Below are 20638 nucleotides of genomic sequence, written 5' to 3' on the forward strand. Positions count from 1 at the left end.
GATATTTTGATCAGTTAAACATCAGGAGTAGATTTGAATAAAAGGTTTAAATTCAAGCAGTTTTTATCCAGCTCGTTTACTAAACCATGGATACAGACCGATGCATTCAAATATGCTGACAATGAGACGTAACTTAATTATTTTAATAACATATACAAAAAAAAACTGTATGCACAGAACAGTTTAATACAAAAAGGAAATCACTGCAGTTCACATTGTTATAATATTTTTCAAACTATTTTGTAATCTCCTATAATTTAATTTCTACTCCATTCTTCATAAAACTATCCAAATTTAGGCTTCTTTTTTTGCAAATAATTTCATTAGAATATAATTAGATGTATCATAAACGATAAAATCCTACATTAGGTCATGCTTACATTCATCAGTGTTTATAGGTGTCCCACAGCAGAGTATTTGCATATTTTTGCAAACATATGCATGCATGATCTGCACACCTGTGGACATTATATGAAGACACGGCAGCGATGAGGGTGAATAAAGGAAACCTGAGTAATGAATCACACTAAAAAAAAACTAAAAAAAACCTTTTTGCTTCTGAGAGTGAGAAATGAGGCAAAAGAAGGATGTTTAATGCCCCTCAATCCATCTTTAAGCAACAATGAAAGCCATTCATTTCCCTGTAATCCGATTCACACTGGCACCAAATGAACTCTGACGCGTTCGGGTATGAAGCAGCTCCCAGTTATAGACCTGCAGCACAGAGAAGACCTTAAAAAGCACCAAAGTATGGAGAGACTCCCAGATGTACAGCAGTTTAAATAAACTGCTGTACATCTGGGTGAATCTGCAAAGAACTGCATGCACCTGTTCATGAAAGTAAACACAGAGCTGGTTAGGCACAGGGTCAGAAACACGTAGACACATAGCGTCGACATGCACGTCCACTTTCCAACTCAAACAGACACGCACTGACACACACATGCAAACAGGGCTTTGTACAAGGGAGGTCCATGTGCAGAAGGCAACACACATAGCGGCAACGTGTGGGGTCAAGGCCTTTCCCAGGTACAAATGAAAGGGAAAGCAGAGAGTTTGGAAGAGCTGAAAACACTGTCGGTCACCTTGCTTGGCAAAGAGATCAATGTCTGCTGGACTGACAGGGAGAGAGAGACAGACAGAGAAGTGGCTGCAGCAGAAGGGTAAATCACCTCTTGCTTCATTGAGATGCAGGTAAAACACACAGGGGTCGGGCTCGGCTCCAGCTCCACCCTGCATAAAACAAACTCATGCATAGCCAGACCTAAACATGCACACAGACAGCTTCTCACACACCCACCCACACAGTCGCATAATGCACTCACTTGTCAAACACCCCCCCTCCCCGAAACCACGTTCGCCGCGGTCCAAAACACACCACTTCACTGACTCTGTGCCCTGAAACTCAACTCACTGTTGAAAACATCAACACAGCCTCAGTTATGTTTATCTGCAAGTCAGAATATTGTGATCCCCTATAATTAAATCATAATTAGCTTTCATCTATTGCCCTTTAGTTATGCATTCTGAGGACAGCTTCCTCCATAAGCAAATGCAAATCTACTCCAGTGTCTATAAGCACATTCTTTTGCATCTCTGCATTTAAAGCTGTCTCAATTTAACGCGCAACACTGTAGATTTGGATCCACACAATCACATTTCAGTCACTCTGCCCATGATTGTATTTGGCCTGTGGAAAAAAATACAAGCATGCAAAGCCAATCAGAAACATTCACAGGAAACACCACCAACGTTTTACAGCCGTTGCTTTTTTACCACATGCATAGCTGTGACAGGACGGACAAGTTAAATTATTAAGCTTTTTAAATAAATGACATAACTCAGGACACTGCGAGAGGGTGAGAGAGGAAGAGAAGCTCGGGCACTGCGGGTCTAGATGATGGACGGACCACAGAGGAGCATAAAGGCAGCCGATTTAAATCACTTTAAATGTAAATGTTTATCGTGTGGAGTGATGCAGATGCGGAATGAGTAGGAGAGATTGAAATTGTTTCCTCTTGTGAATGCGAAAATGTTTTTAACCCTTTTCAGGGGTTTGCCACGCTTGGGAAGGAAGCGTTCGCAGGGGAATGACAGAGAATGAACGTCCACACGTAAAAACTGCCGTGTTGCTGTGCTGAATGAATGAGACATGCAGAGACATGCAATCCTAACATTATTTTAGTAAAAGAGCAGCTTTTTTGTTTGTTTTAAGTCAGTGGTTGGTGATAGCTCTGAATGAAATGATAACATATATTTTTACATTATGAAAAACAAACACAGGTACAACTGTAAAGATCTACTGCAAGGGCTTGAACTTTAACTGTGTTGTTCTTAAATTAATTGCAATTTTATTTTACTACAAAAAAAGATTAAATGCATAGCTTCTTATTTTTAGCATTACACAATGAAGACTACAAATATCTGAATTTCATGACACAACGACTCATTCTTACAGATTTACCACCCTCCCTTAAAGCATACATACACGCTTCCGCAACAAGGTCACATAAAAGACAATGCAGGCAGGTTATTGAGCACTCACACGAACAGACACTAACCACTGTGCATATCCTTTTGTCCTATTAATTCTGAGACATTAAAGCAAAGTACATGATGATGATTTAAATGTCAATACTGATAAATTTCAGAGTGATTTCCCATAGTTGACCTGAAAGAGAGTCCAATATTGTGACAGCAGACAACTACATTATCTTTAATAACCTAATCATTGGACAGACTGCAAATGATCACAGTGAAGAAGTCAATATGCTGGGCCAGAGAACAGAATTACAGTTCATACTGATAAGATTAATAACGTGGAGGGTCTATATGGTGCGTGTACACACTTTTTCATGCTGTGCAAATAACAGAGGAAGCAAAACACAGCGAAAGAAGCAGTGATTACGGCTGCTGAGAAGTGAGAAGGAAGCCCTGAATTGTTGTTTCCTGTGCATTCTGTCCTCCTCCAAAACAGGAAGTGAATCAGTACTACTAAATCCCGCAGCCCCTCGGTGTGTCTAGAGGTCAAAACACACCCACAAACAACCGGCATCCCACACAATTTCCACAGCCCTACAACGATCAGCAATTTTCCGTTTTATCCTTCTTACGCATTGATGCCGGAGCACAAACCCTAGAAGCCTGCGAACCGTGACACAAAAGCGGCCCTCGATCTGCTACTTAACAAATTCACAAAACTGTTGTTGTACAAACAGGTAGAGCCGTCCTGAGCAAAGTCCAGAGGAAACCTCGCTAATCCTATCAGGCTCACATAAGAAAGGGGTGACATGAAAGAAGTATAGTATCTCCAGTTCTAGGTTATAACACAAATGTAATTAAATAGCACACTATATTGACCTAATCAGATAGGAGGGCCATAAATTAGTGGACACATGCTCACTAAAAGGCCGTCTCCTCTCAGCTAGGATGCATCTCTGATCGTTTATCATCTGAAAGGAGCAGGAAGGCAGCCAGCATATCTCTCTCTCTCTCTCTCTCTCTCCTCCCTCTCCTCTGTATTGCTCTCTCTCTCTCTCTCTCTCTCTCTCTCTCTCCTCCTTGGGCCCCATCCCTGTCTCTCACTCTCTTTTAATCACAGAGAAAATCCTTCCTTCAGGCATGAGTGGATCATGCTTTGCCATCTTGTCCCTCACTCCAGGCTTTCATGGAATCCATATGAGCCAGGTGACAGTGTCACTGTTGTACAAGTGAGACTTAGAACCAAATAGACAGTCCACAGTCTTTGTTTTCAGCCCGACACTGAAACATTCACCACTGTGGTGCATTTTAAGGTTTCCACGAGATGGACACTTTTCCTAGTCTGCACACACTCTGTCAAAAGGTCCCTCAGAGGGACAACCCAGTAGCACTTCTCTACATACACCCATGCGCAAACACACACACACACATGCACACACACACAACCACAAAGATTTCCAGCAGCATGCATTGTAGTGACCTTGTATGGGAGCCTGAACCAGACCCCATGCAGCTTTTATAGCAGCCATACTCCTCTTAGGGATGCACCGACTTCATCGGGAAGGAAAGGCGTCCCAGGCCACATTTGCCGGCAGGTTGGAGGGCTACAAGACCTGTCACTCGCTAGCAAATCAAATTACCCCCCGGGTGTCTCCTGTGCCTTTAATTCAATCTTTTCAGCATTTTTATGTCATAAGTCGAAGGATTTTTTTTTCAGAGAAATGAAAGTGAGGCATTTCAAAAAAAAATTGTTTGGTTAAAAATATGAGGCGTGATTTGATTTCCAAAAAGAAAAGAAAAAATATGCAAAACTGCGGAATTATTGTGGACTGGCAAATGACACGTCAGAGAAAAAAATTGCGACATGTTTGTGTTCAATCGCACATTTGCCTGCACACACGACTAAATGCATCACGTTTGCCACGCAGCGCTTTATCTGCGGTCGATCTGAATTAAAACCCTTCCACAGGCAATGTTCAACAAGTGCACATGTACCGAGTGAAAAGTGCAAGTTTACTCTAAAATCAATCATTAACTGAGCGTTTGCAGGTGACCTGCAGCACAGATATCAGGCCACAGGGCGAAAAACGAAAAATTATATAAGAAAAACTGAGCGCTATTTTTTCATTTTCACACACGCTTAAAAAGAACAAGAAGATTTTGTCTTTAAATACGCAACAGGTGAAGGCCGTCATTTTTTTCTAAAAAAAAAAAAAAGAAAAAAAGCAAAGAAAAAAAGCAAAAAAAAAGCAAAAGCCATTAAAAGAAACCCCTTAAAATTATTTGCCAAGATAATTTAAAAATAATAAAAATTAAAAAAGATAAAACCGCATTTAGAGGAAAACACATGGATAAACTGAACCAGATCACAAAGTTGGAATATACGCAGTCTACTTGATGTTTGGGAGCTGCGATAATTACACGGCTTCCAAGCAAACAACACGTTTATGAAAGAGATGCTTTTGTTATTGCAATCCCGCAGAGGAAATTCGGATTCGTTACAAGCCTCAGTGTGTGGCGTCGCATCAAAGACACAGAGACAAACAAGCAGTAAAACTGAACAGAACAAAAACGAACATCATCAGGAAGGTGCATTTGTTTCCATTCATGGAGGTTTATTGACGAATGGTAACATTAGATTCAGCTTTTTAAAGTGAACAGGGCGTGTGCCTTTTACCTGTCCTGTTCAGTTTCTAACAGAACAGATAATCAGGGCGTCACAAAAAGACGAATGGCTGCTTGATGCTTTTCCTTAAATATTCTGCAACACCGGGGGAACCTTAAACTTCAATTTCCAAACAGTTCACAGTGTGTTTATCAGAAAATAAAGAGGAAAAAAGACCCATAGGGCTCCGAGTGAACTTAATCAGCCTCCTTAAATGAAAGGAAAACACATGAACAGTGAACTTCTACAAGACAAAGATCATTTGTTGCATAAAGTAGCCCGTCCTCCACATATTTTCAGGAAATCTGCTTTGTTTTTATCTTCAGCTCCACTTGTTGATCGCAATAATTTTAGTGCTAGTGTTGGAAATGTTATAATTATTGCTTATAATAAATATGCAGATGCTGCTCATCTTGATGCCATATTGCCTAACAGAAAAAATCAATACTGAGCACATTGTTGCTTTACATGAAGTCCCCTTTCACCCCCCCCACACACACAAGGCTCCAAAAGAAGCCAATAAAATGTTGAAAGGGTCGAAAACGCGGTGAACTTTCATTAAAGAAAAGAGGCGCATAAATAGCCCTGTTCACTTGTTTTACATATTAAAAAAAATCAAAATGATAGTGAAACTGAGCAATGCAGTCACGGTATAATACAATTATACACAAGTTCACAAAAAGGTAGAATAAAAAAAACAAAAAAACAAAAACAGAAAAAGAAGAAAAAACAAACAAACAATCCGTACATGACCAGCATGCATGGCTTCATTTAACTCACACAAGTCTCTCCAAACTTTGGCGCAGTTTGGATATTTTTCACCAGACAGGATGAATGACATGAAATGAAGTAAAGCATATTAAAACAGAGTGACTTTAAACAACCAAACAAAATCAAAATCACATCAAATAAAGCTGTTGAGTCTGAAAAGTTCTTTGTTTTAATTCACAAAACAAATATGGGTTTAAAGGGAACAGGATGGATGAGGCGCAGGAGGAAGGCTATGCGATGGGTCGCAGCAGGATGGTAAGTTTATGCAGTGTCTATAAAGGCAAACATCACAAAGTGGAGAAAAATCCTTTTAAAAAATGTATGGGTACTGTATTTTTAACCAGAGTCCTTTCCTAATTTGTATTCTTTAGAAAGTAAAAAACAAACAAAACAAAACAAATCTGGGTTTCTGAAACAATATACTTTTAAAATGACACAAATTGGGAAAAACTGGTTTAGTCTTTAACTAAAAGCAGCTTCAACACAATCACACAAAACCTATTTTAGCTGCGCGCAAACTCTTTTTCTTTTTTTTTCCCTTTTTTTTTGGTGAGGTTCGCTTATTAAAACTTTTCAGCGCCGGGACTCACATGAAAAACTCCGGGGAAGAAGGGTTGTTGTCGCTGCTGGATCCTCCGTTTTCTCTGAAGCCGGTGCTGATCAGCTTCTCGTATTTCTCCTTGTAGGCGTCCCTCTCCCTGGCCAGCCGGGAGATCTCCTGCTTGAGGTGGTCCACCTGCTGCATGAGTTGCGTCTTCTCTCCCTCCAGAACGTGCCGCTGCTGGACCCGCTTGTACCGACAGGACTGGGCATAGCCTCTGTTCTTTAGCGTCCTCCTCTTCTGTTTCAGACGGATCACCTCTTCCTTGCTGACCCCCCGCAGCTGCCGGTTCAGTTCCCGCACCGACATGGTCACCAGCTGCTCGTCCGTGAACCGCTCTTCCAAGCGCAGGTGTTGGTGGTTTCCCCCCGGGCCGCCGCTGGACTGAGACCCGGAGGAGGGGTGGTGTGCCCCTGTGTGGTGGTGGTGATGATGATGGTGGTGGTGGTGGGGAGCCCCGTTCTGAGCTGCGGCTGCAGCGATAACCGCGGACACCACTGCGGCCGCTGATCCCATCTCCTCCCCGGCCATTGCGCCCCCCGCGCCGGCTGCGCCGCCGAACTGCTGCCCTCTGGCATAGCCATCGAAGGTCTGGAGCTGATGACTGCTGCTGATCAGCGCCTCTACGGCGTCCTCCGGGCTAAAACCCAGAGCTTCGGGGTTCAACTGCTGTTGGTACCCGGTCATCCAGTAGAAATCCTCCAAGTGCGCCTTCTGTTCGCTCCCTGATCCCGGACTGGGCGCCGAGAAGCTTGGAGAAGGGGGAACCGAGCTGCAAGGCGTGCTCATCGGGGTGGAAGATAGGGATCCCCCGGCGACCAGGCGGCTGCACTGGTTGATGCTGCGATCGGGCTCCACCGGCTCCTTTTTCACTTCAAACTTCATCAGATCGAAGTCATTAACATATTCCATGGCCAGGGGACTGGTGGGCAGGTCGGAGTTGCTCATTGCCAGCTCTGATGCCATCCTCTTGCTGTTGACAGTCCTCCAAAGGGGGTGAGGAGCACCTGTCAAAGTGGGCTGCTGAGACACGCACTGAGCCAGCTTGATTTCTTTATTTATTTTCTTCAAAACCGGAGGAAAAAGTGAATTTTCTCGCACTAATTGCGCAGCGCAGGTTCAGGTTTTGTGAGTCGATAAGTTTTTTTTTTTTCTCTCTCTCTTCAGTCTGTGTTGCACAGACGCATTGGAGCAGCGCTGTTTCCTCCCTCTCTCCCAGCGTGCGGGTATCTGAGCGCCGCTCTCTCCGTTTCTACCGTTTAACACTTCATGGCTCCTTTTAGGATTAGTGCGCCAATTTGAGGAGGTTCACGTTCGTGTCCCGGGCAAATAGTTGCCTTGTGGAGACGGGGGAAAAAACTCCACCCAAGGATTGATAGATTTTTTTTTTCTAAGGGATCAGTCAGCCGACGAGTTAAAAAGCATTGCTTAGTTTTATAGGCGCCCTGACGTCAGGACTGAAATATGAAATTGACTGAGACTCAGCCAATGAGCAGCGCGATCCCGGGACGTAATTAGCATAATAGTAAAGAAACGAAGTTTTCGGACCGTCCAAGTCCATACACAAATTTACACACGAAACCTGATATTCATTTTAATGTTTTTTTCTAGCATGCGTATGAAAATAAAGCAAGCAAAAGAAAACAAATTACGCTTAAGAGTTTAACGATAAATTAAACTGGTCTGTAGCGCATTTTTGACATTTAAGTTATTTTTTCATTTTTTCACTTAACCAACTTAAATATTTCAAGTCGAATTATGTCAGATTTATTACAGCCTCTCTTCTTAAACACTAATTAGACAAACCTTCTTGACCCTGGCCGCATGTAAAACCTTGTATAGACTTTTGAATTAGTTATTTATCCCATTTATTTCACAGGTTCCTTGTTAATAAGCGAATAAATCTCCAACTCTTCTTACACACTACCTACCGTTTTAACTCTCAGCTCAAACACAAAGTAATTGTATGAAAAAAAAAAACATTTGCAAAATGAGCGTCACGTTAATTGTTCACACTCTTTTCTTAGTCTAATCGCAGAAATAGATGACACGAATCGGGAGGTTGAGTAAGAAGGCGAAACAGTTTGAAAAGAGCACGGCACGGGTCTGGCTCGTCTACACTGTTTGGAAACCCAATGTCGCCACCATTCGGTGCAAAAAGATACTGCAGGCGACTCTTATCAGGCGGTGTAAACCCATTTTCTTATACATGTCAAGCGATAAAGCATTTACACTAAATGCAAGTCAATATCAAATCCTTTTCTTGTGAAACAGTCTGCAATGACAACATCTTCATCTGTGTCCTCCCATGTAATGATCACAGCATTAGCGGGCCTTTCTCTATCTCCTTGTACGCCTCTTTCTCTCCTGAAGCGCAGTCCTCAGGAGTGGTGGCACATAAGAACAAACAATGAGCAGGGCTATACACACAGGACCGGAGAGTAAATAAGAGCACTCTCCCTGGAACATGTCACACGGGGAAACTTCAGAAAACTACAAAGCCGCCAGCAGATAATCCAACTCCCCGGTGTCCCAACACAAGTAAATATTCTCTTGGTCCCCGTGACTGTTCATGGGGACTTAACGTTAAACAGGAAGGATAAACATCGTGTTTTATTCATTACAGCACACATCAGGGGCCCTTCTGATGCTTTTGAATAAATATTAGCTAGATGAGATGTCCCATCTGATGCTGCTACATGCTTTTGCTGCTTGAGTGTAAATTTCAGACTGGCAGGACCGTACAGGAAGCAAACATTAAATTAACAACAATGAATATTTGCTTTTATGTTTAAGGTGAAGCCATTTTTAGGTCTTTGAACCACTGTAATGGCATTACACCCTCTCAGTGTCCTATAGAATAGTAGCTATGTAGAAAACGATCTTACAATCAAGGGTTGTAAGAAAGTTCAAAATGAGGCAGTGAATAAAAATTAGAATTTTGCATTTAAGATAAGCTTGAATGCTCAAAATATGTGTGGTTACAGAGAGCTGCTCCAGTCATATACGAGTCTGGGCAGATCTGTAGTTGATGCAACAGTAGACACAAGTTGCTGCGTGAGCTCTGGGTTTGCCAGATCTCTTAAACCAGGATTTATCTGCCTGGAGTCTCAAGGGTTAATAAGAAGACTAGAGCCAATGCATCAACTGCATTACTGAGGGCTAATAGTCCTGTGTGCATCACTTTCTGCCTCCCTTTTGAGTTTCATACACATGAAGTTTACTGCCGTCTTTGTTACATCACACACACACACAATACAGGGGGTCCACATAAGTGTATATCATAAAAGATTGCTTTGCACACAGTGTAAGTGGAGAGGAAAGTTAAGAGCACATGAATTTAAACGTTATACCGTAATCCCATGTTTGACTATAGAATAATAAAAACACACTACAGGATTGGCTCCTACTAGAAATGTTTCTCCAAATGAATTAAGTGCAGATAAAATGAACACAAGTGTCTCCTTCCAGTCAAAGTTTAAGTGTCCCACTGAGAGCATGAAATGCTTAAACCTCATCAATAGCTTTAAATACATTAAAGAATGAAACATTGAACTCTCGGAGGCTTTTACAAAACATTTTTGTGTGTGTTACAAATGCCATTGTCGCAGCCTAACGTTTACAACCCAGCTTCGTGTTAATTGTCCGTCGCCTACATTTGGAAGCTACAGAAACTGTAAATGAGACAACGTCTGACCTTTCAGAGTTTAACCCCAGGAGAACACCGAGGCATTCTGGGTAACTGATAGCCAGTGCTCCAGGACTTCCTTATGATTTACTGGTACAGTGACTTTACTAATTGTTACATCTATTTAAAACATCCTCATTACAGTATGACTTATGTGCATGTTGCAATAGACCTCACTTTTTATTTTCAGCACGTTAACCTTTTGTTTGCCTCTGAGGTTCCTTCCCGTTCTGCATTTACAGATAATGTTCATGTGGTTGTTTCGTGCTTTGCTACAGTAGAAATGGTTTGCTTATATGCTTGCTCAGCTGTACCTATTTGGAGAAGACGAGGCTAGTTGTGTCTCCAAAATATCATGCAAAAACATCATTTTCACACAACACATAGAAAAACCATGTACAAAACCCCTGCAGTATATTCATTTAAATGAGAAATTTGGGGGGGAGAAACTCATTACATGCACTCTATGCATTTTCAAAATATGAATTTTATAACCTCAGTGTTGAAATTTTAACTGTGCCAAAAATAGCCAAAGTCATTACCACATTTAAAAGACAGTAACTTAAATAAAATGACAGAAACTAAAGGATTTCTGTATTACTAAGATTATGTCTTCTAATCATCCATTACATTCCCAATGGGAGGTAGGCTTCATTTTCATCCTCAATCCCTGTTTAATGCCATATATTAAACTCTGGTGGCACTCCAAATGGAGGACAACCCGACAAGTGGGCTCAGTGGGCTCATCTGAGACACATTTAATTAGAGGGAAAGAAAATGAAATGTTTCGTGGGGTCTTAACTAACCGTTGTATCTTTTGTAATAGAATGAGGAGCCGTGAGAAGCTATTACAAGGAGAAGCAAGAAGAGCTCCACGCTTCCCTTTGCCAGTGTTTTATAGGGGGAAATAAAAGAATGCTTAATAAGATAATAAGCTTCCACATCACAGAAACACGGTGGCATATTTGCAAAGAGGAACATCTGACAGAACGGTCTCGGTCGCCATTTCCCCACCCACTATCTGACTACCCAGCTCCCCAGCCCTGAGTTAATCAGACTTTTACAACCCTTTCAATTCACTTACCTGCTCAGGAAGCAGATAGCTGCTATAACTGTTGGTTAGTGCGGGGATTTGATAAGCTAAAAAAATATTCCAGGTTGATCGTGAAGAAGCAGGCCCTCAACAAGTGAGTTTGTTATATCAAGACAGACAGGGCATCCTGATATAAGTGAGGTTGCTTTGTTGTTTTTCTTCAGTCTATTTCTGCTGTTTGAACTCAGATGGCGGTGAAGATTTTTGAGAATCCAGCACAAGTAAACACGAGTTTCGGCTTCACCCGGGTGGATGAATTTGATTAGGGGGGGAAAAAAAGCAGCGTGTACTGTAGCACCCTTTCTGTGTGGCTCTGTGGCTGACAGAAAGATGCTTCAGCCTGGTAATTAGCCACAATGAGCAGACTTGCATGTGTCAAACTCTCCTCTTCACATCTGGTTATTGTCTCTCACAGCAGGTGGACATCACAGGCATCGTCTAAGCGGTCTCATCAGCTCTCTGGCTCTGTGCAACATGGGATACACTTCTATCATATATGTTAAAAAAAAACAGCAAAATGTCAAGTGCAGTTTGAGTAGGATATCGGTAGTGTGCCGACAGCGCAGTCTGTGCGCTGATGATTTTTAAAGGCTTTTTCAGCACACAAATACGTGACGCTTTCTGTGAAGTAGTTAATTGTAGATTCAACAGTCCTGGTTCAGGAATGTAATAATGTTTACACACAGATACACAAAAATTAAATGTGAATTGTATGGAACCTGGGCTCATCTTCTCTCATTAGGCACACACTGCTACATTATTGGCCTCATTAACTAGCCCCACCGTGCATCACCCAGCATGTGGAGAAGCAGGTAAATAACAAAAACAATACAGTGTGCATGAGCTATTCATTTCCCCTTAAAGCTAATGGTTTCTAATAGTCTGCTGAACTGAGAGAGACACACTGGGACAATTTTAGCCTTTTGTGGCAAATGACTGTGATTTTCTATTTTTAGGTGTTTACATGAACACAGGGTTTGCCTGTGTGACTTCCAGTGTCCACATGGCATGATGATTCATGTTCTAGTTGGAGATTATGAGTTATTATTGATGTGGCTGTTCTAGTATATGTACTGCGCTATATGCTCTCTGCAACTGTACACTGTTATTAATGTCCACACTGTCCACTCCGTGTTGTTATTAATGTGACTCATATACATAAAGAGTTTCCCCATTAGTCAGAGTGCAACTGTGCCATCATACATAGATGAGTTGCAAAGAGTCCTCCTTCCCCCCCACCCCACCCCCTCCTCATCTTCACACACGCACACTCAAAGTGTGCATGTGTGTGTAGAAAGAATTGAAAGAAAAATAATTAAAAAAACATTTTTAAATAAATAATCATTTCTTTAAGTTCATTATTAAGCAGCAGAGCCCAGAACGGTCACTGACGACGCCTGAAATGTGAGGATTTTCTGTGTTTTACATCAGTGTAAATTAAATATATATTTATTTTTGTCAGACAAAAGTGCTGTAATGATGTTACCATGGTGCTGATAGACTGTTTAAAGATTAAGCTGGTTGGCAATGTAAACATAAATAATTTAAACTAATTAAAATTCTGTAAAATGTTGCACTTGTTCCATGCATATACTGTATATCCCTGATATTAAAGCACAGTTTGTTCTGCTTCTCCAATTCAGGATCAAGGGGGTAGGGCGGGGTGCTGGAGCCTATCCTAGCTATCACAACGTGAAAGGTGGGGTACGCCCTGGACAGGCCAATCTGTTGCAGGACCAAAACATAGAGAAAAACAAGTATTCACTCACACGTGGTCAACTTAGAATCACCAGTTGCCCTAACCTCCTGCACATCTTTGGACTGTGGGGGGAAGCCCGCACAGAACCCACATACGCAAACTGCACACACAAAGACCCCCAGATTGGATTTGAACCCATCTTGCTCTGTGGTGCCAGTGCTAGCCACTGTGCCACCCTGAGTTAGATTATATAAAAGAATAGTGTAAAGTTAGAAAAAAGAAATTAAGTGCTGATATATAAGGACCAGAATGTGGAAGTAAACGCTATGTGCCATGGTAACTATGGTAAATCTAACTGGAAAAAAACAAAACAAAAGCTTAGTCACAAATATAAAGAAAAGAAAGAAGATGACTACAGGCTGCAGTCTTGCACGCACACACATACAGACAGCTTCCAAGAGGCTGATGTACACAGACCTCTGTGTACATCAGGGAGCAGCCATAACAGACAGATGTGAAGTACATTACAGATACAACAGATCACATGACCCAAGTCTTCCCACACAAACCTCTTTTCTCCAGAGAGACTCTTCTAGAGAGTATTTAAAGATTCAGACAAAAAAAGAGAGATGAGAATATAAACACCTCTGCGTACAGTGTGATTTAAGATTATTGCAGATGAATGCAAATATTAATTTTAAATTCGCTGTGATAATCCCCTCATCCGTCCCCCAGAAATTGAAGAATAATTTGGAGCGGAGGAGTGTGTGTGAGTGTGCAGGCAAACTAAACTCACATCCTTCTGCGTTATTCTGCACTCTGTCACAGAGGAAGCTGCAGAGACAATACAGCCCACAGTGCACCATGGCCTCATACAGCAATCCTTTACATCTCCACTAGATTAATGCCACGAGACAAATGCACTTCCACTGGGATATTCTCTTCTCTGGGGGAGGGCAGGGATGGGGAAGGGGAACGGAGGGGGGAAAAGGGTTGACCGTTACTGGACTGAGGGCGAGTGAGGCGAGATGATGAACAAGCCTCATGTAATAGGTGGGCTTTTGATTATGGCAATATTGAGTGTGGAAATGAGATGTTTATCAGATGTGGTTTTGAGGAAGAGACGGGAGGAGCGAGGGAGCAGGGGGAGGGCAGTGATAAGCTTTAATCTCCCTGCTAAATGGAGGGTTTGACATGTTGTGTCTGTCTGGAGAACCCAGTGGAACAGGTGCTCTGTAAACTCTAATGACGCTCACAAACACTCACAATTAACACTTCAGGGAAATGACTGGAAAATGTGGGAGCATGTGGCGAGTAATACATACACTTAACACTCAAACAGAAAGAGATCCTAAGAGCGACAGATGATTTATTTACTTATTTTTAGAGAGGGAAAAAGGAGGTTATGACAGCTAGAAGAAGCGAGATTAAGAAGAGAGGAAAGTATCTTTAAGCTTTCCCTAAAAACGCACAAACAGACTTAGTCAGAGTTAGTCATGGTTCTTTGCACACTCACAGTAGATTTGGATGCTTACACAGGAGCAGAGACACCCTTCCTGTTGCTTATCCGCTTCCTGAGCCTCAATTTGTATTGAAATCCCTCACAGGCAATTATCCACATGCGAATGGTGTACTTACTCTGAGCTTATATAAGTTTCTTTCTCAGTAAGCCGCACCATTTTCATTTTAAAACTCTGATTACAGTTTCAGAGTTTATTCCTATGAGAAAATGGCAAAAATGGGTGCTCATAGTTAACACAGAGCATAAAATCCTGCTGGACCTCTTGCTGGCTGTACAATTTGAAAGATTGAATAATCTTTCCCTGGCATGATGTTGAAAATCCCTTCGCAAGAAGAGAAGTGGGCTGCAATTGGCATCTACGCGGTCAAGAAGGCATTTTGTTGAGTAAAGTGTTGGCAGGCAGGCAGGAGGAAACCCTCGCCACTGCTCACCCCCTGCCTCCTCACCCACCTCTCAGGCTGTCAGGAGTGTCATATATCTAGGGGATATCTGAGGGCGAGAGAGATCGCAGCCCAAGTACGGGCTGATAACTAATCAATAGGTCGCTTATTCCTACAGCAGGAAGTAAAGGAATGGGCCCCTGGGACACATAGTTCAGATTACTCTCCTCTCAACGTGGGACAGCCTAATGATGAAACAGAAAAAGAAGTGGCGAGAGGCAGACGGAGGAAAGAATATATATTTTAAAAAAAAAAACAGCCAGGAGAGAAGCTGCAATTTGGCAAAAGACAGTCATGTTATGAGGGGAGAAAGACATAAAGACAAATAGAAAATGGAGTGACAGCACATTCAAAGGACAGTTTGTTGTGCCAAATAGATAATGTGCAATATGCACAAACTGACGCTTTATCAAATTACTAATTTTTAATTCAAGAGTCCAGCAAACATTGTTCAGACAGTGACACAAAAAAGGTCATGGTCAGAACACTAAAACTCTAATGGAGGGCCCACCTTTTCATGTCCAGCGGTCCAGGTAGATCATTACTTACAAACCAGGAAATGTGGTCTGACAGAAGTAAATAAATGTATCGTTTTTGGGGAGGGGGCAAAAATGATCAAATTTGACTAAGAGCTGATTAATATTGGCATAGAACATTCACATGTACACCAGGCATCCGTCTTTCAGACACATTTATATATGACATGTACATTTAAATATTCCTGTTTCATTGTTTCATTCCGAGTTCTTTTTTTATCTTCTGTACTTGGTCAAATCTTTCTTTATTTGACATAAAAATCGATCCATCCAACTAGGGCTGGGCCATGTCATACCGTTCACGGTAATACCGGTATAATGTTAGGCAATGATAAGAAAATCAAATATCGCGATAGAATATGGGTAAAACGCGCATGCGCAGTGCCTTTGTAGTCATACCCACATGGCGAAAAAAGCATGGCGGCGACGCAGAATGAGAAAGGCGAAAGCGGATCGTTGAATGAAACAGATGAACCAGAATTGGTTTGTAAAAATGCTGCAACTTCAGAGGTGTGGAACTGGTTTGCCTTTCATTTATTTTTTGCACTAATAAAGTTGTGGAGTTGTAAAGTATTTTATCTCGCGTCAGTTGTATCATTATCGCAAATTTTCAAATATATATTTTTGGCCGGCAGACCCTGGACAGGTTGTCAATTTGACGCAGGGCTGATATATTTTTTATCCACTTTATTTTTATCCACTTTACACCAAAGGCATATTCAGTTTAACTCTGTTTATCATTGAAGATTGTTCAGAGTTAATGGGTCACCATTTCTGACAGAAGATCAGGCTGAATTAGATGTTTCAGTATTTAGAGGACCACTTTATCTTAGGTGATGGAGAATAATCTGAAAGATGAATGTCCTGTCGGTCCTGTACACTTACACATGCATACAGAAAACCCACACGGGCATGTAGAAAACACACAAACGCCACACAAACAGGGCCTGTCAGGGTTGGAGCATAGGACCCTTTTTTTATAAACCAAATGTTAACAACCACGTTGCCCTTTTCAGAGCATATTTTGACTTTTTTTTTTTTAAATAATAGATAAAGTGTTGATGTTTTTGCTGCTGCTGCTACTGTACCACAGCACCAAAAGTAATGGATACTTGTGCACATCTCCGAGACACCAGAGGCTTCAGAAACAGGAGCAATAGATGTTGACCAAACATAAGAAAGTTCAGCCATCATAAGTTTCATATTTGCACTTGTTTTCCGACTCTGGTGCCGAGATATCATCCATGTAATTTGACTAAAAAAAACTTCTAAACGTTTAATTCACTGCTAAAGGCCTCATCACTGTTGAGCATTACTATAGTAAGACTCAGGATTCAAAATAGCCAGCAGTTATGCTAGTTGTAGTCTGGGTTCTGGTTTCTGCCTCCAAACAAACCAGCCCTTGATGCTTGAAGGGTCTTCTTACTATGTAGTGCAAGAACTATTTGTTCTCATTTCTTTTGACAGGCCATTCGTTTTGTCGCTCCTCTGTCACTGTCGCCTTCATGAAGAAATATGGCAGCAGCTTCTGCCCCTGTTCCCCACACCCTCTGCCCTTAGCTGACAACCTGCCCAGACCCCTCGGTGGTCCCCCCTGTTTCCTACAGCCCCTCATCCAATGCTGCTATCAGCCGTACCGCGATAATCTCTGAGCTGGGGGTGGAGGACCCTCATCTGATAAGTGTTTATGTGTTATAACGTTTAAGAATGATTTGACATAACTTAAATAAATTTTAATGTTCACAATCATCCTACAGAAGAAGAAAAAACACACGAGCATGACTGAGACTCGTGCCTGTCTTACTCTTTCAGTAGAGCCATCTAATCAGTAGAATGGCGTTTTTGGCTGTCAGGTACAAAGCGTCAGTGAAAGACAAAAGACTAAACCTTCGCCATTAATACTGATCAGGTTTCTCCCAATCTGCTTGTTTATCCTCCTTTCTCCTTAGAACAGTACAAAGCTACTTTACAGCCTCTTAAACTAAACACGTTTCTCCTTGGCAATACAGTGGAACCACAAAACAGTTCTTAGTGACTTCAGTGATTAAACAGAAACAGTAGCTTTGGATGAAATGAGACAGAAGAGTGCAATAGAGAGAGAGTGAGAGAGCCACAACTTCATCTTCAAATCAGCTGCATTTGGCATCAGCACAATGGCCAGATCCAAAGTTTTCCACTCATAAGAACACACCACGCTCTTTCCAAATCGATTGGTAATACGTCTCATCCCATTGATGCCATCTCTAATCCATTCTGGGCTTCTCTGCAACATGGAGATGAAGGGACAGAGGAAGAGGTATGGCAAGGCGTGCGGAGAGAGAGAAAGTGTAAATACTGACTGAGCAGCCATGTATTCTGAGGAATTTGTGTTGTGTTGTTTTTTTTTCTCTCTCTCTCTTTCCCTCTACTGCGATGGGGCTGTGTTGTTAAGCTCTTTAGTCCGCGTGGCTAATGGAATAGGGTTGGCAGGATTACACAGGGCTAAAGCACTGTGCCTGGTGAGCCTTGGAGAAACCGCTGTAGCTCCGCCAAGTAAAAGGGAGGGAAGGATGGAAAAGGACGAGGGGTTTATAGAGCAGAAGAGGGCAAAGAAAGGGTTGGGGGTGGGGAGGGAGAGGGTAGGTTAATTGTAGAGGCGAAAACTCCTGGCAATTCAAGGACCATTATCACAACTGTCAGGTCTCATTCTGGATAGTTTTTTAGATTTCTGTTGCAGTGAACCAGAGGTGGTTGGCCTCTGTTGAACCCTCCGCTCCCTACAGGCTCTTAATTTTTAGGGTCACCAAATGCTGGTGGGGAGAAAAAAACAGAGTGGAGTAGAAGATAGCTCACACTTAGCTTCTAATAGCCATAAAAGCAGCAGAAGGTTTTTAACTAGTCGTAAAATCAGTGGCAGGAACAGGAGGATATTAATTGGATTAGCGCATTCATGGTCCCGTGATCACCTCTTCTGCTTCGATGACCATTTCTGAGCGATGGAATTAGATCAGTTCATCATGCGATAAACCGTGTTTTAGTTGGTCCTAAAGCGATACTGACAAAAACATTTCACGTATCACACATATCAATATTAGTAGGCTACACGACAGCAATGACAGGATCAGTGTCTGCTGGCTTTATTTTTAAAGGGCCATTCCTCAGAATTTGAAGACTTAAAGTGAATCTATACCACGGTTGTACAGAAACAGCTGTAAACCACTGAAGATGATGCTTTTTAAAAAGAAAAGAAACTTTTATTTTGGTAAGCTGTTTTAAAAGTCTTATATAGCTGCCTCAGATCCTTCATTTTGGTGATTCCCTCAAGTTTAAGAATGTGCAATACTCAATAGCATACTACGCCCTTAAAGCATCATTTACTCTACGTCTGTTTATCCCAGAGAGTCATCTCTCTGCCCTTTCCCTCTCTTCTCTTCTTCCTTTCTCTCCTCCTCTTTTTACTTTGCAGGAATAAATCTGTTTCAAACATAATGGAGCCCTCTGTGGGGGAGGGGCCTCAGTTTAGTATACCTCTCCCTGATTGGCTCCTAGCCTTGATGTCGTATATGATGATAAATCTGGCCCAGGTGTCACCTCCTCGGCAGCAGGTGAGGATTGATGGGATACAGGAGGACTATCCATCATCCTGGGCAGGTGGCACGCTATCGGAATTTGGGAAATCTGTTCCCAATCAGGGTCCCGCAGTGCTCGGCGGGGTTCGCAACGCAGTTTGGGAGGCGTTACTGGAAATCAATGGCAACCACTCAAGGTCAATGTACTGTTAGAAAACTCCTTAAGCTCTGACAGATAGACCCCTCTACTCCTTCTCTGCCTTTCTTTCACTTTCTCCACAGTTGAATACGAGGAGACACTGACATCTTCTATCCTCTGCCGCCCTAGCCGCCCTGTTAAAGGAAAGGTGGTTTTTAGGTGGATGTCATTGTGGCTGTCTGGAGTAATTTGCGACGTAGCCCTTCTCTAGGTGGAGCCAGCAAGTGCCAATCTGGGGCCGAGCCTGGGACTGGGGTTGGGGCCGGGGAGTATTGGAGATCTAATAAAAGCCCAGGGCGCCTGCCTGGCTCCTTATTCTTATAGATTACCTGTAAGTCACCTTGTCCCTGCTACTGTAAAGGTTGGGAGTTAAGCTGCATAAAGGCAGACATTCACCCTCACCTCCTTGGCTGGCTGAAAGTCAATTCAAACTGCAGATCAGAGAAGGGGGGAAACTTTGTTACAGACTTGCTGCAAGTCAGTGATTCAGCATCTAGTCTAATTGTGGTTTCAGTTGCAACCTAAAATGGATGGGAACCCAGTAAGTAGAGTTTAATCATAGCTTGTCAAATCAATATTGTACAGCACAACATGTGTTGTCTTCTTTTCTTCGTTTCAATTTAGCTCCCAGAGACAGACAACTATTTTTTTTGTTTTGCTTAACAAAGCAACAGGAAAAAGAGAGACGATGTATTTAAAGGCCTTAAAACAACTTTGGCTTACTGCAGAATTACACCTAACTTCAAAAAGAGTCAAGTCATCTTTACTTCAGAGCATCTACAATCAATGAAAAAGGAAAGACTACTTTTTTTAGAAGCTTCAACATCTAGTGGCCAACACAGAATGGTACCATGTGCAGAAATGCGCTGTACTATGAAGCAAGTTCAACATACCGAGGATAGATTTTCTTTACCTGGGTTTACATCGGCAGTGAGGCTAAACGGTTACATGAACATTCATTATCAAGTCTATAAGTAAATCTGGGGTTTTCCAATCTGGCTGCAAGTGCCTTAATATGAAAGGCATCCTTGCTGGAAGCATCTGGCCAATCACAAACAGAAACACATCTACTGGCAGCAGAGCGACTATAAAAAGAAAGAGCTTATAAAGAAGATGAAACTAGCTGTTTCACGCTACGTTGATGAAGAGAATCCACTTTTTGGGATCTACTTACCTAGATGACTGAGCATGCATCAAGACAAGATCAAACTATAATATTAGAAAAATATAAATACAACTTTAAACACAATACTGCAACAAAGCTATGCCAGAAAAATTAGCAGTCTGTGAGTGTGTTTGTGTGATAGGAAAAGTGTTGTACATAAAATTTGCCCCACATCTCGGGCTGCTTATATGTGTTTATGCTTTGGGTGCTTTGGGCAAGTAACACTAAAA

General features: G+C 42.0%; 1 protein-coding gene across 1 annotated transcript in view; it reads right to left on the reverse strand.

Annotated features, from left to right (window-relative positions):
- Window positions 1-7950, reverse strand: part of mafb (MAF bZIP transcription factor b) — a 51009-nt gene extending 43059 nt beyond the window's left edge. The window contains exon 1 of the mRNA XM_085281923.1: window positions 6508-7950. Coding sequence (XP_085138049.1) covers window positions 6508-7484 — 977 coding nt within the window. The 5' untranslated portion in view covers window positions 7485-7950. The remainder of the gene's footprint in view (window positions 1-6507) is intronic.
- Window positions 7951-20638: the final 12688 nt, after the last annotated feature.

Source organism: Mchenga conophoros, linkage group LG7 (genome assembly GCF_057382185.1).
Source record: "Mchenga conophoros isolate Kocher_MC1m ecotype Shallow Benthic linkage group LG7, M_conophoros_male_GT1.1, whole genome shotgun sequence".
Taxonomy (NCBI): domain Eukaryota; kingdom Metazoa; phylum Chordata; class Actinopteri; order Cichliformes; family Cichlidae; genus Mchenga; species Mchenga conophoros.